This window comes from Apus apus, chromosome 4 (assembly GCF_020740795.1).
Source record: "Apus apus isolate bApuApu2 chromosome 4, bApuApu2.pri.cur, whole genome shotgun sequence".
Lineage (NCBI taxonomy): Eukaryota > Metazoa > Chordata > Aves > Apodiformes > Apodidae > Apus > Apus apus.
The window spans coordinates 10,447,205-10,462,745 of NC_067285.1; the positions used below are offsets into that span (position 1 = coordinate 10,447,205).

Here is a 15,541-nt window from a genome sequence, read left to right on the forward strand (position 1 = left end):
CCAATTATTTCACTCTAGCTGAAGAGCTCATCCTGCAAGGCCCTGAGCACACTCAGCTCCTGCAATCTCCATAACAAGGTGCTCAATGCACAGGGCAGCCAGGACAGTTCTTATTATATTTCAGTAGACTGGCAAAAATTGTCAAAGTACATCTAGATATTTACAGTTTTATGATCCAAATGAGATAGTGGACCAACAAAACAACAAAAAACTCACCATAATGACATTTTTCCTGCTCTTCTAAAATGTTTAATGCAAAAAAAAGAGAGTGCTCAGCATGCCCTAGACCAGTTCTGTAGCTGCAGCAAACACAGCAAACCCTTTTGCAAACAGCTGCTGAAGGAGCAAATATATTAAAATATCTCAATACTCCAGGGTGTGTAGGTATTGGGCACCGTTTCATTTGCTGGTCATCCTCCTTCCTATATAAATGGTGTTGCAACATTTTTGTCAGGCTACCATCAGTGTGAAAACAGATGCCTTCGCAGTTAGGTGCCAATCCTGCGATGTGATGGAAAAAGCTGTGAGGACTTGTTGAGCAGGGCTCACCAGGAGGCCAGAATAACGCCAGCCAGTGCCCATGTATGGCTGCAGGGCTCAAAGGCTTCTCCAGACCTGACCTATATAACATGATCTAGCACACAGGCCCTCTGGGCAAGCAGGAAGCTTCTTCTTTAGGGTGAGGTTGAATTTGGAGTTCCCCTGGCAGTATGAGCAAAGAAGGGGGAGTGTGGTCTGCACTACACATGCTGAGCAGCTTCTTGCTTCCAGGTGAAAGTTGCTGGGGACCCCGAGTCCTAAATTTTCCTTAGAACTACTAGAAGGAGGAAAAGATCCCAACATAGGAATTACTAAAATAATTTTATCAAAATGCACCATTTCATTTGAGCAACTGGCTTCCAAAAGGCTGTTGGGGGAAGGCTTTGGAATCAGAAACGTAAAGAGAAAGGGAAAAGCATTTGAAACTGCAAACATGCAGTTACAATACCAGCTTGAGAAGCAGGGGATCGGCTTCAAGCTCCTCCTCCCCGAGCTTTGGGCCCATGAGATGAGCCATGACCCCAGCCTGGACCTTGCATTTCTCACGCTGGTGCCATAATCTCATGGCCTTTCACAGTGAGATGTGAAACCAAACCAGATCTTGAAATCCCAGTAATCGCCATGAAACAGATGTGCAACACCCTTAGCGAAACTATGGCCCTTTGTTCCCACTCCTCTCAGGACAAAGGACACTGGTGGCAAGGGGTGACAGCAGCTTGTGGCCAGAAAAATCAGCAGGCAGCCATTCAAGGATCCGAAGCACGCCCCAGGGGCACCTTCAAACCACTCACCTTCAGATCGAAGATCTTCTTGTCGCACAGGGTGCAGACGTGGGGGAAGTGGAGGGGGGCCACACCGCGAAGGTCACCCAGCTGGTGTGGCTGCAGGGCACGGGCAGGCAGCTCGGGCACACCACCACTCCGCTCCTCCTTCTGCCTCATGCGAGGGCTGCCGAAGCTCTGCTTGCTGTGGTTGAGGCGGCCAAAGGCGGGGGGGGCAGCTGTGCTGAACTTTGTGTCAGGTGTCGGCTCTTCAGGGTTGTAGAGCTCGTTTCTTATTTCATACTGCTGCTGACTCGCTGACGGCCACAGGCTGTCGCCGGGCACAAGGTCAGGCTTGTTTTGGCTGGGGAAATTAGGGATATTTTCCCACTGGTTGCTCGTACCGCTGCCGTGTAAGACAGGGCTGGTGTCTCCTTTAGGGTGGGAGCCGGCGTGCGGGTCGCTGGGGAAGGCGCGCGCCACCCCGTGCGGCGCCGGAGCCGCTGCCCCGTAGGCCTCCTTGGGAAAGGCGGCTGCCGCCTCGTGCTGCAGCTGGCTGGGAGCCCCAAAGTGACCCTCGTAGCGTGATCCTGCTGCCGAGGAGGCTGCATGGGGACCACCAGCAAGGAAGCTGTGCTGGTCCCCCTCCGAGGTGTACACCTGAGGGCCGGCAGCGCTGGCAGTTTGTTTGTTGTACTCATAAAAGCCTCCGGCGGCAGCGGTGGAGGCACCTGCCTTGTTGAGACCCATCACCATGGGCTGCTGGCCAGAGGTGGGAGCCATGACGCCTCCAAAGGGACTCATGACGATGGCGTTGGGAGCCTGGGCCTGGACAGGCCCCAGGCTGCCCCCCTGTGCAGCCAAGGCCGGGCTTTGGGCGGGAAAGGCGATCCCGCCGGAGGGGAACCTGGCGCCAGCGATGCCAGGCCCCTGGGGCGGCCCCGTGGCGTGGCCCTGCGGGGCGCTCATCACGGTGGGATGCCTCAGCTGGTTGAAGAGCGGCTGGGACATGGCAACTTTGGACAGCACCTGGTTAAGGACAGTGGCGGCGGCCGGGTTGTTGGTGACGGCGGTCTGAGCCAACTTCAGCCTGTGGAGCGTGAGCTGTGCCTGGAGCTGCGCCAGCTGCAGGCTTGCCGGCGAGGGGAGCAGGGGGCTTGGGGCGCCCACAGAGAACGGACTCTTCTCCAGGAGTTTGGCGGCGCTGCAAAGAATCAGGATCTGGGTTAGCTGCGTTCGCCCGACGTCTACTTGTGCTTGCCTCCTGCTAAAGCCTGACATGGGATACGTAGCCACTGCTGGAAATAGAGCTTATCTGAACCCAAGGCACGCAAGTTAGCCGTTACCCACAATGCAGCCATAACGCATCATCTTCCCTTCAACATCTGCCGCCGTCCCCTTTTCAATCAAAAAGTTACTAGGGAGACAACTATGCCAAAGATCTTGCTTTAAAACCCCCACTACACCGCTCACCAACCCTCTCAATCAGCCCTTCAGCTCATTTTAAGCATCCATAGGATTCTAATGCAGACCAGGAACAGAGGCAACACAAGTCCTCCCGTGCCACCCCCAAACCTCCTCTTCTCTTCTCTGCACCTTATGCAACCTCCTGGCTCATTTCTGAGACATCGATGCTCCTGACTGATTTTGTGACGCTACCATTATTCCCTTCTCCAACAGAGCAGGGAGATGTGAAGAAAAGGAGGTCAAATGGGACTGGAAGGCCAGCCCCACAGGTACTTCACACCTAGCACATCTGGCTGCATAAAGCAAGATGAAATACACTAAGTGTATTTATTTTAATCGTTTACAGTTCGCATTTAACTAATCTGCATGGTAGCTGGTTCTGTAATAAAGTATATAGTGCTCCTGTTGTGCAGATGCAAATACAGAGGAGGGGAAAACAGCAAATTATTTGCCAGAAGCTGGAGCAACTAAGAGCAAGCAATCCTGAAGAGTTTTCCCAGTTCAGCTGGAATGTAAGGCAAAATTTCTCAGTGCCAGCTGGTAAAAATCAAGGTCTTTATACTTTCTAGAAATTAGAGGTGCATTGACTGTTCTCCTTCAAGTCTTGTACATAGGGTGAATAAATGATGACTAAATTGCCTGCTTGAATTCCAGAGCTGAAAAATAGGAAATTATATTTTCAGGCATATGGTGGTTCCTGGCTTTAGGAAGCATCTCTGGGACATCTCACCTGCTCATAGCACCACCACCAACCCTTCCACCCCCCACCCCATCAAACCTTGCAAACATAAAACAGGAAAAAATAAATAAAAAGGGGTAAAGTCTAACAAAGTTTAAAGCAAGATAAATGTAATCAGAGGAAATACTAGGCAGCACTAGCTTCCAGGCAGCTGCACCCACCCTGCCTGCACTGCTCCCCCTGCACCCTCCCAGGATGCCTCGTGGACCCATGTGTACATACACCGTCCTGTGGCCACACTCTCCACATCTCATGCTGCCTACACATGGATACCATCAGTCATTTTCATGTCCCTACTAGAGAAATGTTAGCCACCACTTCTTCCACCACCAGGAGACTCTGCTCACAGACAGCATAGATACTCAGTGCACTATACATGGCTGTTGATTCTGAAAATGAGAGCAAGGAGCACTGGAATAGCAGGGATGTGGTCCACAGCTCAATTAATTTATATTGTAAAAATGTATAGAATTTCGATTTAGGCCTTTCAAAGCAGCAGGAACTGTGCATCAACTGCCACGCAACCCTCACTGTTAATAATTGGCCAATTTGCTAAACTGCATGGATGAAGTGTAGTTAATGATAAATGTCTTGTCAGCATGCTACATTTGAAAACCACAAATTAGGAAAACATCTGCTTAAATCCAAAGTATGACTAAGAGAAAATGAATGGGTTTCATATTTAACGTTTAACTTCCACTGGCAACTGCACGGCGCATCTGGCTCCCAAAACACGAGACGCCGTTTGGGTAAGTGCGTCACTGGGTAATGACGAGCCTCCCTGCCAGCACAAGCTGACACCAGCGCGCCTCAGAGCTGAGGTGCCTTTTGTTTTCCTGGGGGGCTTCCACTCCTCACTCTCTCACTTGCATTCACAGCACAGTTTGCTGTAAGTTTTATTACGGATGACAGCCAGGGCATAAGTACAGTCAAAACAACACAGAGGCTCTCAGAAACCTTAGCCTGTGAGATGCTGAGGACCCACAAAAGCCACTGAGGAGCCCTGTGGGCTGCAAGAGGCTCAGCGAGCAGAATCCACACTGCTGCACACACTGTTGTCACCACCAGGTGACATGGCACGAACCTGTGCCCAGGCTGTATTGTGCCATTAGCATCTGGAAAGCATGCTGGCTTACAATGTGCTGTATGGGACTTGCCACAGCCCTGACAATTGTTTCATTCTACAGCTGGTTATACCTTTTGTGTGGCAAGTAAGACATAAAACTATTTTCAGAAGTTTTACAGAGTGCGCAAATAAGAACACCCTGGTGTTCTTCAAATAAAAAGGAAAGCCAGAAGCCAGCATATTGTGTGCAGGCTCAGGAGCGACAGATGCCTCCTGCTCTCAGCAATCTAATTCCACCATGTTGCAAGCCTACGCAGAACTGTGCGCATCGCAACAGCTCCAGCCACTTCCCAAGTCCAGTGGCTGCCTCCTGGACTCAGGCACTGGCTCCCTCTTTCCGGTGAAACCATCTCACTCAACACTGCCACGAGCCCTGCAGCTCTCTCAGGCTCCTCATATTTTGACCAAAGCCTCTAAGGAATCCCCCAGCACATAAACAAAGCCCTGCCGGAGCTCCCCTGGCTGGACATGCCTGAGGCACTTGCTGCTCCCCAGCTCTGTGGCAATTTCTGGGCTCTGCAGCTGGGCCTGGGGAAGACAAGGGCAGGAGTGCCCTGCACAGGTGGGTTGCCTCTGACCAGCTCAGGCCAACAGCTTTTGGGCCCTGCTGCAGAGCAGGGCAGCACCCTGCTCCCTGTGCCTGCCAGTTTCATCCCCAGACTGCAAGCCAGCAGTGGGAGAACTGGGGAGCTGCTGGGAGCTGCTTTTTCTGCAGAAAAAAACAAATGCCATGAGGAAAAGCTGCAGCCTCCAAGCCACTCGTGGAGGAACAGAATTAGTGAGAGGGTCGCTAACATGCACCAAAAGGTCAGGGAATGGCCACAGCCTCACAATCCAGCTGCCTGGTATGAATTTCCAGATTTCAGGGTGTTTCAGGTTGCATGCCTTATTCTCTCACAGCAGAAACAGAATATTTTATCATCTAATTAGGGCAAAGAAGGAAGGGCATGTTCATGGGTCAGTGGGAAAAGCAGATATGCAGATGGGAGGTTCGAGCTGTGTATAAAGCATCTTTTAGAGCAACAACCAAATTTGAAGATTTCTGTTTGCTTACAAAATACAGGACCTAAGAGACATGCAGGACCAGTGTACTCAGCTTTGAAAATTTCTTTCCCTCTTTCTGTTCTACAATCATAATATTTACGTAGTTGATAACATAATTTTGCAAATAACCCTGCTACAGATATAGTAAACAATTGGAAATTGCAAACACGAGGTGATGATAGCACTCGGCTGAGGCATTTTGTGGGGGCTGCTCACCACTGGTACACACACACCTCCCAACCCAGCTCCTCCTCAGGTTACCAAAGCACAGCCCCCGCCTGCTCGTGGGGGGTCTCTGCCACAAGATGATTCAAAGCAGCTGAATGAAACCCTCGTTCTCCACTGGGTGCCCGGGGAATAATTAGCCTGCATCAGCCAAAGTTAGCTCTATTCCATGCAAAACATTCCCGATTATAAGGTCAGCAATGTAAAAAGTAAAGGGGAGTTGTCCACTTCATTTATTTACATAACTTCAGTTGTACAGCTGGGCTACACCAGCAGTTCCTTTGCACAACTAGGAAAGCCAGAAATGGTCTTTCTTTACCAAAATAAGGACAAACAGGAGTGCTGCTGTACAGTTTCCACAAAGAAAGCTATAAACCAGGCAAGTTTTCACACAGCTCTGAAAGATAGAAGTTGAAGATATGCATCAACCATCACAATACTCACAATGAGATGGCAAACACTGGCCAGGCGGTATTGCTAGAAACCAATTCAGCCTGTCTGGTACCCCTGTAATCCTTATTACGCTTTTAGCATTCAAGAACAGTGAGCAACACACAGTGTTGGAGGTAAAGTATCTAGATAGCTGGCTTATTTGAGTAATCCTGTCTACAAGAGTGATGAAAAGGCTGAACACACAGTACATCTATTAGAGCAGACCGACAACCTGGGGCTTAATTTTTAAATGACAAAATGAAGGATTTTGATGTGCTGCCTAGCACCTTTCAAAATCAAGAGATAAATAAAAAAATCGGAACTAATAAATTTATGATCTTAGCTGCAACTATTTATTTAGGAAGCATTTTTACTCACAAATATTTTCAATGCTGCAAAGGGTATGAATTTGAATACTAATTCAGTATAATTTAGTGAATATACAGCAGTGCAGAATTTGTTTTCTTGCTTTTTCCATTAATCTTGCACAGTTTCTAAGATTTTTGCATTCCCTCTCCTATGACACATCTGCCTTTACATATAATTACATCTACCTGTCAAAATCTTTGAAAGATACACTTCTGATATCTCTTGTTCCAAAGTGAGCACTTTTTTTTCCAAGCTGTCTGTATCACTGTGTTTATTTCAGAATTAAAATGGCCAAGGATTTTAAGACACCCAAGACATCCTACATGTATGACTACTTGGCATTAGCACAGTATTACATGTGAGACCGTATTTGCAACAGCATGCTGGTTTTTCATCCATTCAAGTTGCTCCTGAATAATTTTCTTTCTAACAGTTAGCAAACTACATTTTTAATTCAGGACTCTCAGACAAAAAGAGAACCATTTCCTAATTATCCAAACACACAAAAAAATTATATTCTGTTATGCAGAAGTGTGAATATCCCTTCCCTGTAGCGAATTTATTTGAAACATGGGGTTGCCTTCTCCAAACTCATCCAAAACAATTGCCATTGGATTAAAAGAGCGAACAAAAAAACTCCTCTTAAAACTAAGCAAATAAATTATTATATAGATTAAGTTGATAATATATTCAGAGTAAACCTAGTTTTCAAATAAAAATGCACCATTTGACAGTACTTCAGTGAGATTACATGTTTGTATATGAGGAAAGAATTCAGATTCAGAATCACGGGAACTGCAAAGCTGTATTCCAAATACCAGTAGAAATAAAGACAAACTTCAGCAATCTAAACAACAAAATATATTAATTATTCAAATAATTATTAATAATTATAATTATTATAATTATATTTTGTGTTATGCTGTTTTGTTGATCCCATTAAGAATACAGGCTTCACATTTATTTTTGTTTGTTGGAAAAAAACCCAGTACGTACGTCAAGAAAAACTGGAGTATTGGTTAAAAAACGGACACGGTCTGTACCTTGGACTTCATGTGGCCAATACTAAATGACTGTTTTCTTTCTCTTCAGCTCCACAAGAAGTATTTTCTTTGGGTTTTATTGAAATTACTTTCTTGGTCAGAAAAGCTTGGAAAGTCTGCTGAAAGGAGAAAAACCCTCCAACCTTTATGATTTGAGCTCTGAAATAATATGTTGCCCAACCTATTTTTTGCTGAGCTCTCATTAGAAATTATAGAAAAAAGAGATCATGTTTCACACTAAGTTCAGTTAATGACGAGGAGCAATAAAATCTTTAAGCTACTTTAATAGATTTATAAGCTGCAAGTAAACCCCTTCTTATCCCAAATAATGATTTCTAAACCCCTCCATTACACTATTGGGGGAGTAAAATAAAACATCAGCCAATGTACACACGTGCTTTGCCAAGTGATTTTGCATACGTTTGGCAACGGTAAACTCTATTGTATGGACAATCATCCAACCTAACAGCTAGCTGGAAGACAAGATGTAAAATGTTACCACAGAGCTGCTAAACCCAAGGTTTACAAAGCTGACCGGACTCAGATGCCTGCCTCCTACTGAGATCCCTTTTTGCTCATTTGAAACTTTCCACCAAAATGTTCTCTGCCTTTGCTCATATGCAGAGAAGTCAGGCAATGTCCCCTGGTAAAGGGACAAACACAGTGACTATATCCTGAATAATAGCTGTGATCACAGAAATAAAATGGCAAGTTATCTTAGGAGGATGACTAGGCCAGCTCCTCAGGTGGGATCAAACTGAACTCAGCCACTCTTGACATTTATTTGATCTGCTCTTCAGAGCTTTGTTTGGTGGGGATTTCACGACCTCCAAGGACAATTAACTGCTTAACTCTCCTTATTCTTATACATTTCCTCTTAAAGCCTATGGTGGTTCTCTGCTGACAGGACTGAGAAGGCTTCTCTTACCTTCCTGCAGCTGCTAGCAAATCTCTATGACCATCTGCCCTCCTTTCTCTGCAGATTGTATGTGATGCATCAGTTTGTAATGCCCAGTATGGCCACTTTTCTTCATAACAGCACAGCCTCGTGGTTCCCTGTTACACCCAGCCCCTTTCCTGAAGACCTGTTGCCTGAAGACGTTTGGGAGGGATCTACAGAGGGAAGGCTAGGTCTGTCCTTTTTCCTTGTGAGTGTCTAAAGGATTTCTTGTTACCACCATTTCATATTTTCCTCACCAATATTGTACCCAGGTTATGACAGATCCGGTTTGTCAGGATTACTCTGGATTCCTGTGCTGCCTCCAGAGCACTTGTAAATGCTCTCCTCGTGGCACTAGCTGCAGATTTAATGGATGTTTCGTTCACACAGGTCATCAATGAAGTGTCAAATAGACTAAAGACTGTTCCTGTGAAGGGAACCACGATGGACCTTTCCCTTTTCTCTCCAACTACCAGTAATTCAAGGATATTTTACCCACCTCACAGCTCTGCTCTGCATGCTGAAGAGACCATATTCTTTCCTTCCTGAGTCACTTCTGCTAAAAAAAATAAAAATCAACTGTCCTATTTGCAGTTGCAAGAATAGAAGGGTAGATTTCTCTGGTAATACTGGTTTCTTTATTAACGACTCTTGCTGTATAGTTCTGCAAGAGTTCTGGATTGTTGTTTAAAATCAACAGTATGTTCTGGTTTCTTTACTGCAACATTTGCTTGTATTTGATTCAGCTGCTTTCAAAGGTGGAATCCAAAGCCATAGAAAACAATCTACACTCAAGAGTTTGAGAACAACAAAACCAGGTACCACCAAAGTTTGCACTGGCCTTCACACTTCCTCCTATTATTCAGTTTAAATTTTACCCTGGAAATATATTTCTTGTATTGTGTGGAACTCCAGAGTGTATACTGGGCTTTTTTCTGCTTTCCCTCATGCAACACATCTCTCCATAAATATTTAATTAGGTGAAATTCAACCCCTTTCAAGTAAGGGATGTATTCTAGCGAATGTACCACCCAAACCCAAGGTTGTAGGTAACAATTTTCAGAAGCTAGGAAAGTTATAATTTTGTTCTGTGACATTAAAATGTTATTTGGTTTTGCTGATGTGCTATAGTATGTCAAGGATGCTCTGAGGATTAGTGTGTACACACATGAACACTGGTCTACATTTTAAAATTCAATAGGCAGCCATACAAATTCCTTCAGCTATACTGCGACCGTCTTATCTGCAACTACTTCCCAAGGAAATTTAAATCTTTATTTACTGAAGTTAAATAAACTTTTTTTAAAAAAAATATTTTAAATGCATGCTAAAAACAGTCCACAATAGCTGTAGCTCTAGATCAGTGCCCTCGTAACACGTTGCAAAGATCTAAATTAGCAGAGAAATGGTGTCACAGATTTACACAGCTTTCAGGGCAACCTGCAGCAGTCTGGCAGTGCTACGCTGCCTGTGGCTACCTCCCCAGCACCCTTCCTGCAACAGCTCTTACCAACTAGACTTCAAATACCCATTACAGTGTTAAGTCCCCCAGCTAGATTATCCGTACCAACCAGCATCCCAGCAGGGCTCCTGTAAGAAGGGGTATTTGGGGTCCCCCAATAACCCTTTCACCCCAACAACTGCAGACCTCATGTGGACGACGGCGCTGGGGTGCTGTGTGGCCATACTCCAAGCCCTCTCCTGCTCCCACCCCAAGCAGCGAATAGCACAGCCCCAGAGGCTTGCCTGGAAGGCAGGGATGGCCTGTAAAGCAAAGCCATAGGGGAAGCAAAAAGGCTGGGACAGGGATTAGCTTTGGCAGAACTAGGTAACCCCTTTGGAAACGGGCAAGCAGCTCCAGCAAATGCAGCCCTGCTTCGATGACCATCTCTGCTGCTCCACCGCGTGGCTCGGTGCTCACAGCTCTGCTCCCAGCCTCCCCTTGAAAATAAAGAGAGCTGGGGAGAAATTGTCTGGAAAGCTTATTATAACTTCAGGAAAAGCGCAGCCTTTCAAAAAAAAAAACTCAACAAGTCAGAAACCCTTAAAATGCTTTTTATGCAAGCACACAGACAAAGGCCCAACTGAAAAATAATCCCCAGCATATAGTACTTACTAGAAAATATATCACAGTAATATTTCATCACATCTTCTGCTAATACTTTTTTAGTGGTATTGTTAAGCACTACAGAAACTATAAGTATATAAATGCATCAATATCTTGCACTGCCTGGAGGCACAGCTATTTTCATTTGAGTGTTGCAAGTAGGAAACATAATGTGATAGGCAGATAATTCCTCATTTGAATATACCATTTCTATTTCATAGTAATATAAGACAATATAAAAGCCCTTTTACAAAGCAGTATCTTCAGTTTTTAGACAGGAAAATGACATGTAACTGTGAAAAGGGTAAAGTGATAGGAAGGATTTTTATTTCCAAGTAGCTTAATTTGTGCTCAAAGAAAGGATTGCCATTTGTGGGGAAAAAAAACCACAACACACACACAAAAACCAAAAAACCCAAAAAACCCCAAAAACTAAACTCACCTTTCTATCCTTTTATTTAAAAATATTAGTCCCAATACCATATTTGAAAAGATTAATGAAAAAGCGTATTTGTAAATTAAGTCTCTAGGAGAGCACTAGTCAGCATTCATAAGAGTAATGGCACAGGCTACAGAAATTGCTCTCAGAGCTGAGCTCTTCTGTTCGCACACTAGGCCAGCCGAAAAGCAACAGCTTGCCATTAGAAGTCACCCAGAAGCATCACAGTAATTTCGTAATTAATGCGTAGTATCACCACCTCCTTTAAAAGCTGTTCATGTGCTACATGTTACCAACCACCATGGAACAAGAATGCACAAGGAGAAACACCGGAATAGCTCCTACCTAAAGTGGCCAACACGATTTACTTTCTCTTTACCGCTAATATTTAAAAGTAGGAAATGTAAAGTAATTTTAAAACAAAACAAAAAAGCCCAAAACAAACAAGCAAAAAGCAAACAAAACACACACATACAACCCAACCCAAACCAAACAAAAAGCCAGCTTATTTTTCAAATCAGATTTCTGGTTAGAAAACCAGAACCTCTGCAGATTTCCTGAGATACATATATTACGTAAATTTATACCTAGTCCCATTTCTCAATTTTTGTAATGTATATTTTAAAAGTACATTGAAATTCTAAATTCCTGTTGTTTACCTATCCACACACATTACTGGTATTACATAAATCATATATGAATCTTACAAAGCCCAGATCTAACTCAGCTGTTATTGAAGCGTGCTGCAAAGACTTTCCTGACTTCAGTGTAGAAGAGCATTACTCCTGGATCCCTTTTTGGTTATATTTAATTTAAACAGAAAACATCAAAGAAGATCACTGTCTTTTCATGATCTCTTTGAAATTAGCCTTTAATACTAGGCCATAATATTCATACTGTTACGTGGAAGTAATACACCATATATTTTGGCCTAGAAACTTCCATTATCTATTTTGCAATCAATGTTGCTCACTTTTTCTTTAATGCATCCCAATTTCTATGCTAAAGAAATTTTAATGGCTATAGGGGATTTTATTTATTTTTCGTATGTTAAAGGGCAACAGTTGGTATGAATCAGATCTGAGCATGTTCCTTCTGGCAGAAAAGAGCCCGTGCCAGAACTGCTGGAACTCTTTGGCTTTGAGAAGTTTAATTTATTGTCTCAAATAATAAACTGCCATTCAATCAACCTTGTGAAACAGAAATGAAACAGACCAGTCCTTAAATCTTGAACAGGCACCAAAAGAGTTTTCCATGAAGGAAATAAAACTGGGAGAGGCATTTTATATTAAATAACTTCAATTATTTTGCTCTCTCTTTTTGTCTGCCTTCAGTATTAATTAGGAGTTACTGGCAGTTAATATGCTCCAAGCCCTGCATGGTAAAATTGATTAGTATACTAAGACAGAAAATAGGGTCAGTTTTTGATGAAAAATATCAGGTTTCAGAGCACTGCATGTGGCAGCTGTGAGGAAGGAAAAAGTGTGAAGGTATTAACCCATCCATGACACTCAGCTGGGCATTTGCCCAGTCCTACTGACAACACTGTCAATGCAGACGGCCGGCCACTACTTTTTGGTTAAGCAGTGCATTATTTCCGCTTAATTTTTCTTGCTGATTTTGCCCATTTCTACTATAACGCACATGCTCTGCTGAGTGGCTGTAGTCTATACATTGAAGTAGCTCCTATGACTAAGGAAAATTAGGTTTTATTTCATTCTCCTGGCCTACATAACAGATGCTACACCTTGTGTTACTCATGTACCTTTTAATCCGAAACCACTCAGGGACTCAGATTCAGTTTTGTGTGTGAAAAGACGTTTAAGAAAGTTGTGACCACTACTGTTCTTGTCATTTTAAAAATATATAATTATTTTCTTTTAAATTATTTTATTTATTTATCATACTTCTGAAAATAAAAAGCTGCCTTGAAGCTTAAAGTATCAGTTATTAAAAAAATCAAAACAGCAACATTAAAAAAAAATATGAAAAAAATTAATAATCTTTCTCTTGTTATTTTTTTTTTTCCCCAAAGAATTCTATTCATAGACTAATGACAGCCACTGGGAATTCCAATGTCTTTGAAATGTTTTCGTATTTTGACATCTTTCACGTTTTTCAAATAACGATTTGCCCACTGGTCGTAAAACAGAATTAATGTAATTCTGCTTTGAATCTACTCACACAGACTATGAGGCTTATTACAGGGTGGTTAACCATGGCAAATCAATAGGACACAATTTGGTGTGGAACGTCTTTTGAAGTATAAAAGCCCTGCTATTACAAAAAGCTAAGCACTGCAAGAAGCTACTGCACAAACGAGATCGTATCGCTCATCTGAAATCCCAGTGAGCTGCTACCGCCAGAGCTCGCACGCCTGCCTCTTCTCTTCACTACAGAAAGAGCTGTATTTCAAAATTAAATTTTAAAGATTGCTAAGACACTCTGCTTGGCAGAATCACGTCCCTCCTTGCTGGGGACAGGGGGGACAGGCATTTCGGCACGGCGGTGGGAGGACACGGGTGGCACGACGCGATCCTACCTTCTTGCGACATGGAGCGCTGCCGGGTGTGGAGGGAGCGCGGCCAGGAGCCAATGTCAGTGTTGCGCACGTGCCTCCCGGTAACATCCCGCTGACATTCTACCTGATCTGGGAGCCCTGACAACTTCCAAGCTTTATTCCAGAAAGTCACAACTTTAGGAATGAAAAAACCCAAAACAACCCACCCCAGCCCAGCCCAAATGGAGGACTGGAAGGCGGATCACGTGGCCGCTGGGAGCCGGTCTTGTTGCATTACACGCAGCAAGGGTGGATGGCAAACAATATCGGTTGATGTTTGTGCCATATGTTTTTGGTCTCTTCACATATCAGCACCGAAGTCCTGTTTCTGCACAGTATAATGCCATGGGATCCTTCTGGGGACAGGGTCACAGTCTAATTACGCAAACTGCGAAAAAATGCAGCATGCTAATGAAGACCAAGAGGGGCTGACTTTTACAGAGCGAGTCTTCTCTCTGGAAGGAAACAAGCATTACCCAGCTAAAGTTTTAACAATTTCTTAAAACATGCACTCAAATACATTGTGTTTTAACCCTGGAGCAACTTGTCTGTGATCAAACTTGCTGCCTCCCAAGGACAGTCGAGGTTTTGAGGAAAGATGCTGCTGTTATTTGGGTTAATGTCATTGCTAAAATCAGCTAGCTGCCTTCTCAGAAACAGTCTAAAGAAAGGAAATTCCTCATGCAGCACTAATCCATTGGCCCAATTGCATTTGATCTGCTGACCTGTGCCACGGGTTCTGCTGGGACTCTAAAGCCAGGGCAAGAGGCAACACAAAACCTGCACATCCTTAATGTGCTATTTGATGAGTTATCTCAGTGGGTCTCCCCTGGTTGATGATCCATCCCCATTAAACCAAAGCTTTTCAAGACCAAGTTTTACACCTTCCTTGACCAAAATATTTTATACTTTATATCTGGATGTCAACAAAATTGATCTTAGTTATATGTCACGTCATTTAAGAATTGACATAGACACAAGAAATGCTATTTTCCTGTCCCTGCTTCTAACATACCACAGCATATAAGGCAATTAAGTAACAAATGAACTGTTTTCCCCATATCCAAAGAACAAAACAAGCCAAACGTTCCTATTTTTGCCTAAGTACATTAGCTCCTTCAGCCCATCAGACAACTCTCCTTAGAGCTGTTTAGTCAGCCACTCTACTAACCTCCTGGGACACAGCAAGAGCTTGTTAAACTTTCTTTTTGCAATTAACAGCATTAGTCTGGAAAAATTCTGCAGCAGCATTCTATAAATGGCATGATCCTTCTATGGAAGATGCTGTTTTCAAAATTACTTTGCACTGAGGCAAACCACAAACAAAATCAGCCTGTGAATATGCACCTCTTACCTTTAAAAAAAACATAATTCTGCAATACTTCACACAAAGAGGAGCCTGGAAGGTCTCCATCCAAGTTTTCTAACTTTCTTTCTTGCCTTCTTTCTTCCTTCCTGTGGCACATCAGAGAGTCCTCCCCACCTCTCCAATGCAGAAAACTACTGTTCAGGTTTCTGGCTTGTCTCCAAATAAAAAAGCCCTATCTTTAAGAGATGGCAGAGACTGTGACTGAAAGGGGAAAGATGCCTAACAGGTGGTCCAAGGGTGTTCCTTCACACATGCAACTCTCATCAGGAAACAGCAGAAAATTCTGGGGAAGAAGGAATGAGCAAAACCTAGAGGGCTTTCCTACAGCCTGTCACATCTCCCCCACAGCACAGATGCCCTCACGCTCTTCTCTGCATCTG

At 43.9% G+C, this 15,541-nt stretch overlaps 1 protein-coding gene across 4 annotated transcripts in view; it reads right to left on the reverse strand.

Annotated features, from left to right (window-relative positions):
- RBM20 (RNA binding motif protein 20) overlaps window positions 1-15,541 on the reverse strand; it is a 106,144-nt gene that overhangs the window by 25,676 nt on the left and 64,927 nt on the right. For all 4 annotated transcript variants that reach the window (XM_051617715.1, XM_051617716.1, XM_051617714.1 and 1 more), the window contains exon 2: window positions 1,332-2,505. In XM_051617715.1, the coding sequence (XP_051473675.1) occupies window positions 1,332-2,505 (1,174 nt within the window). The remainder of the gene's footprint in view (window positions 1-1,331; window positions 2,506-15,541) is intronic.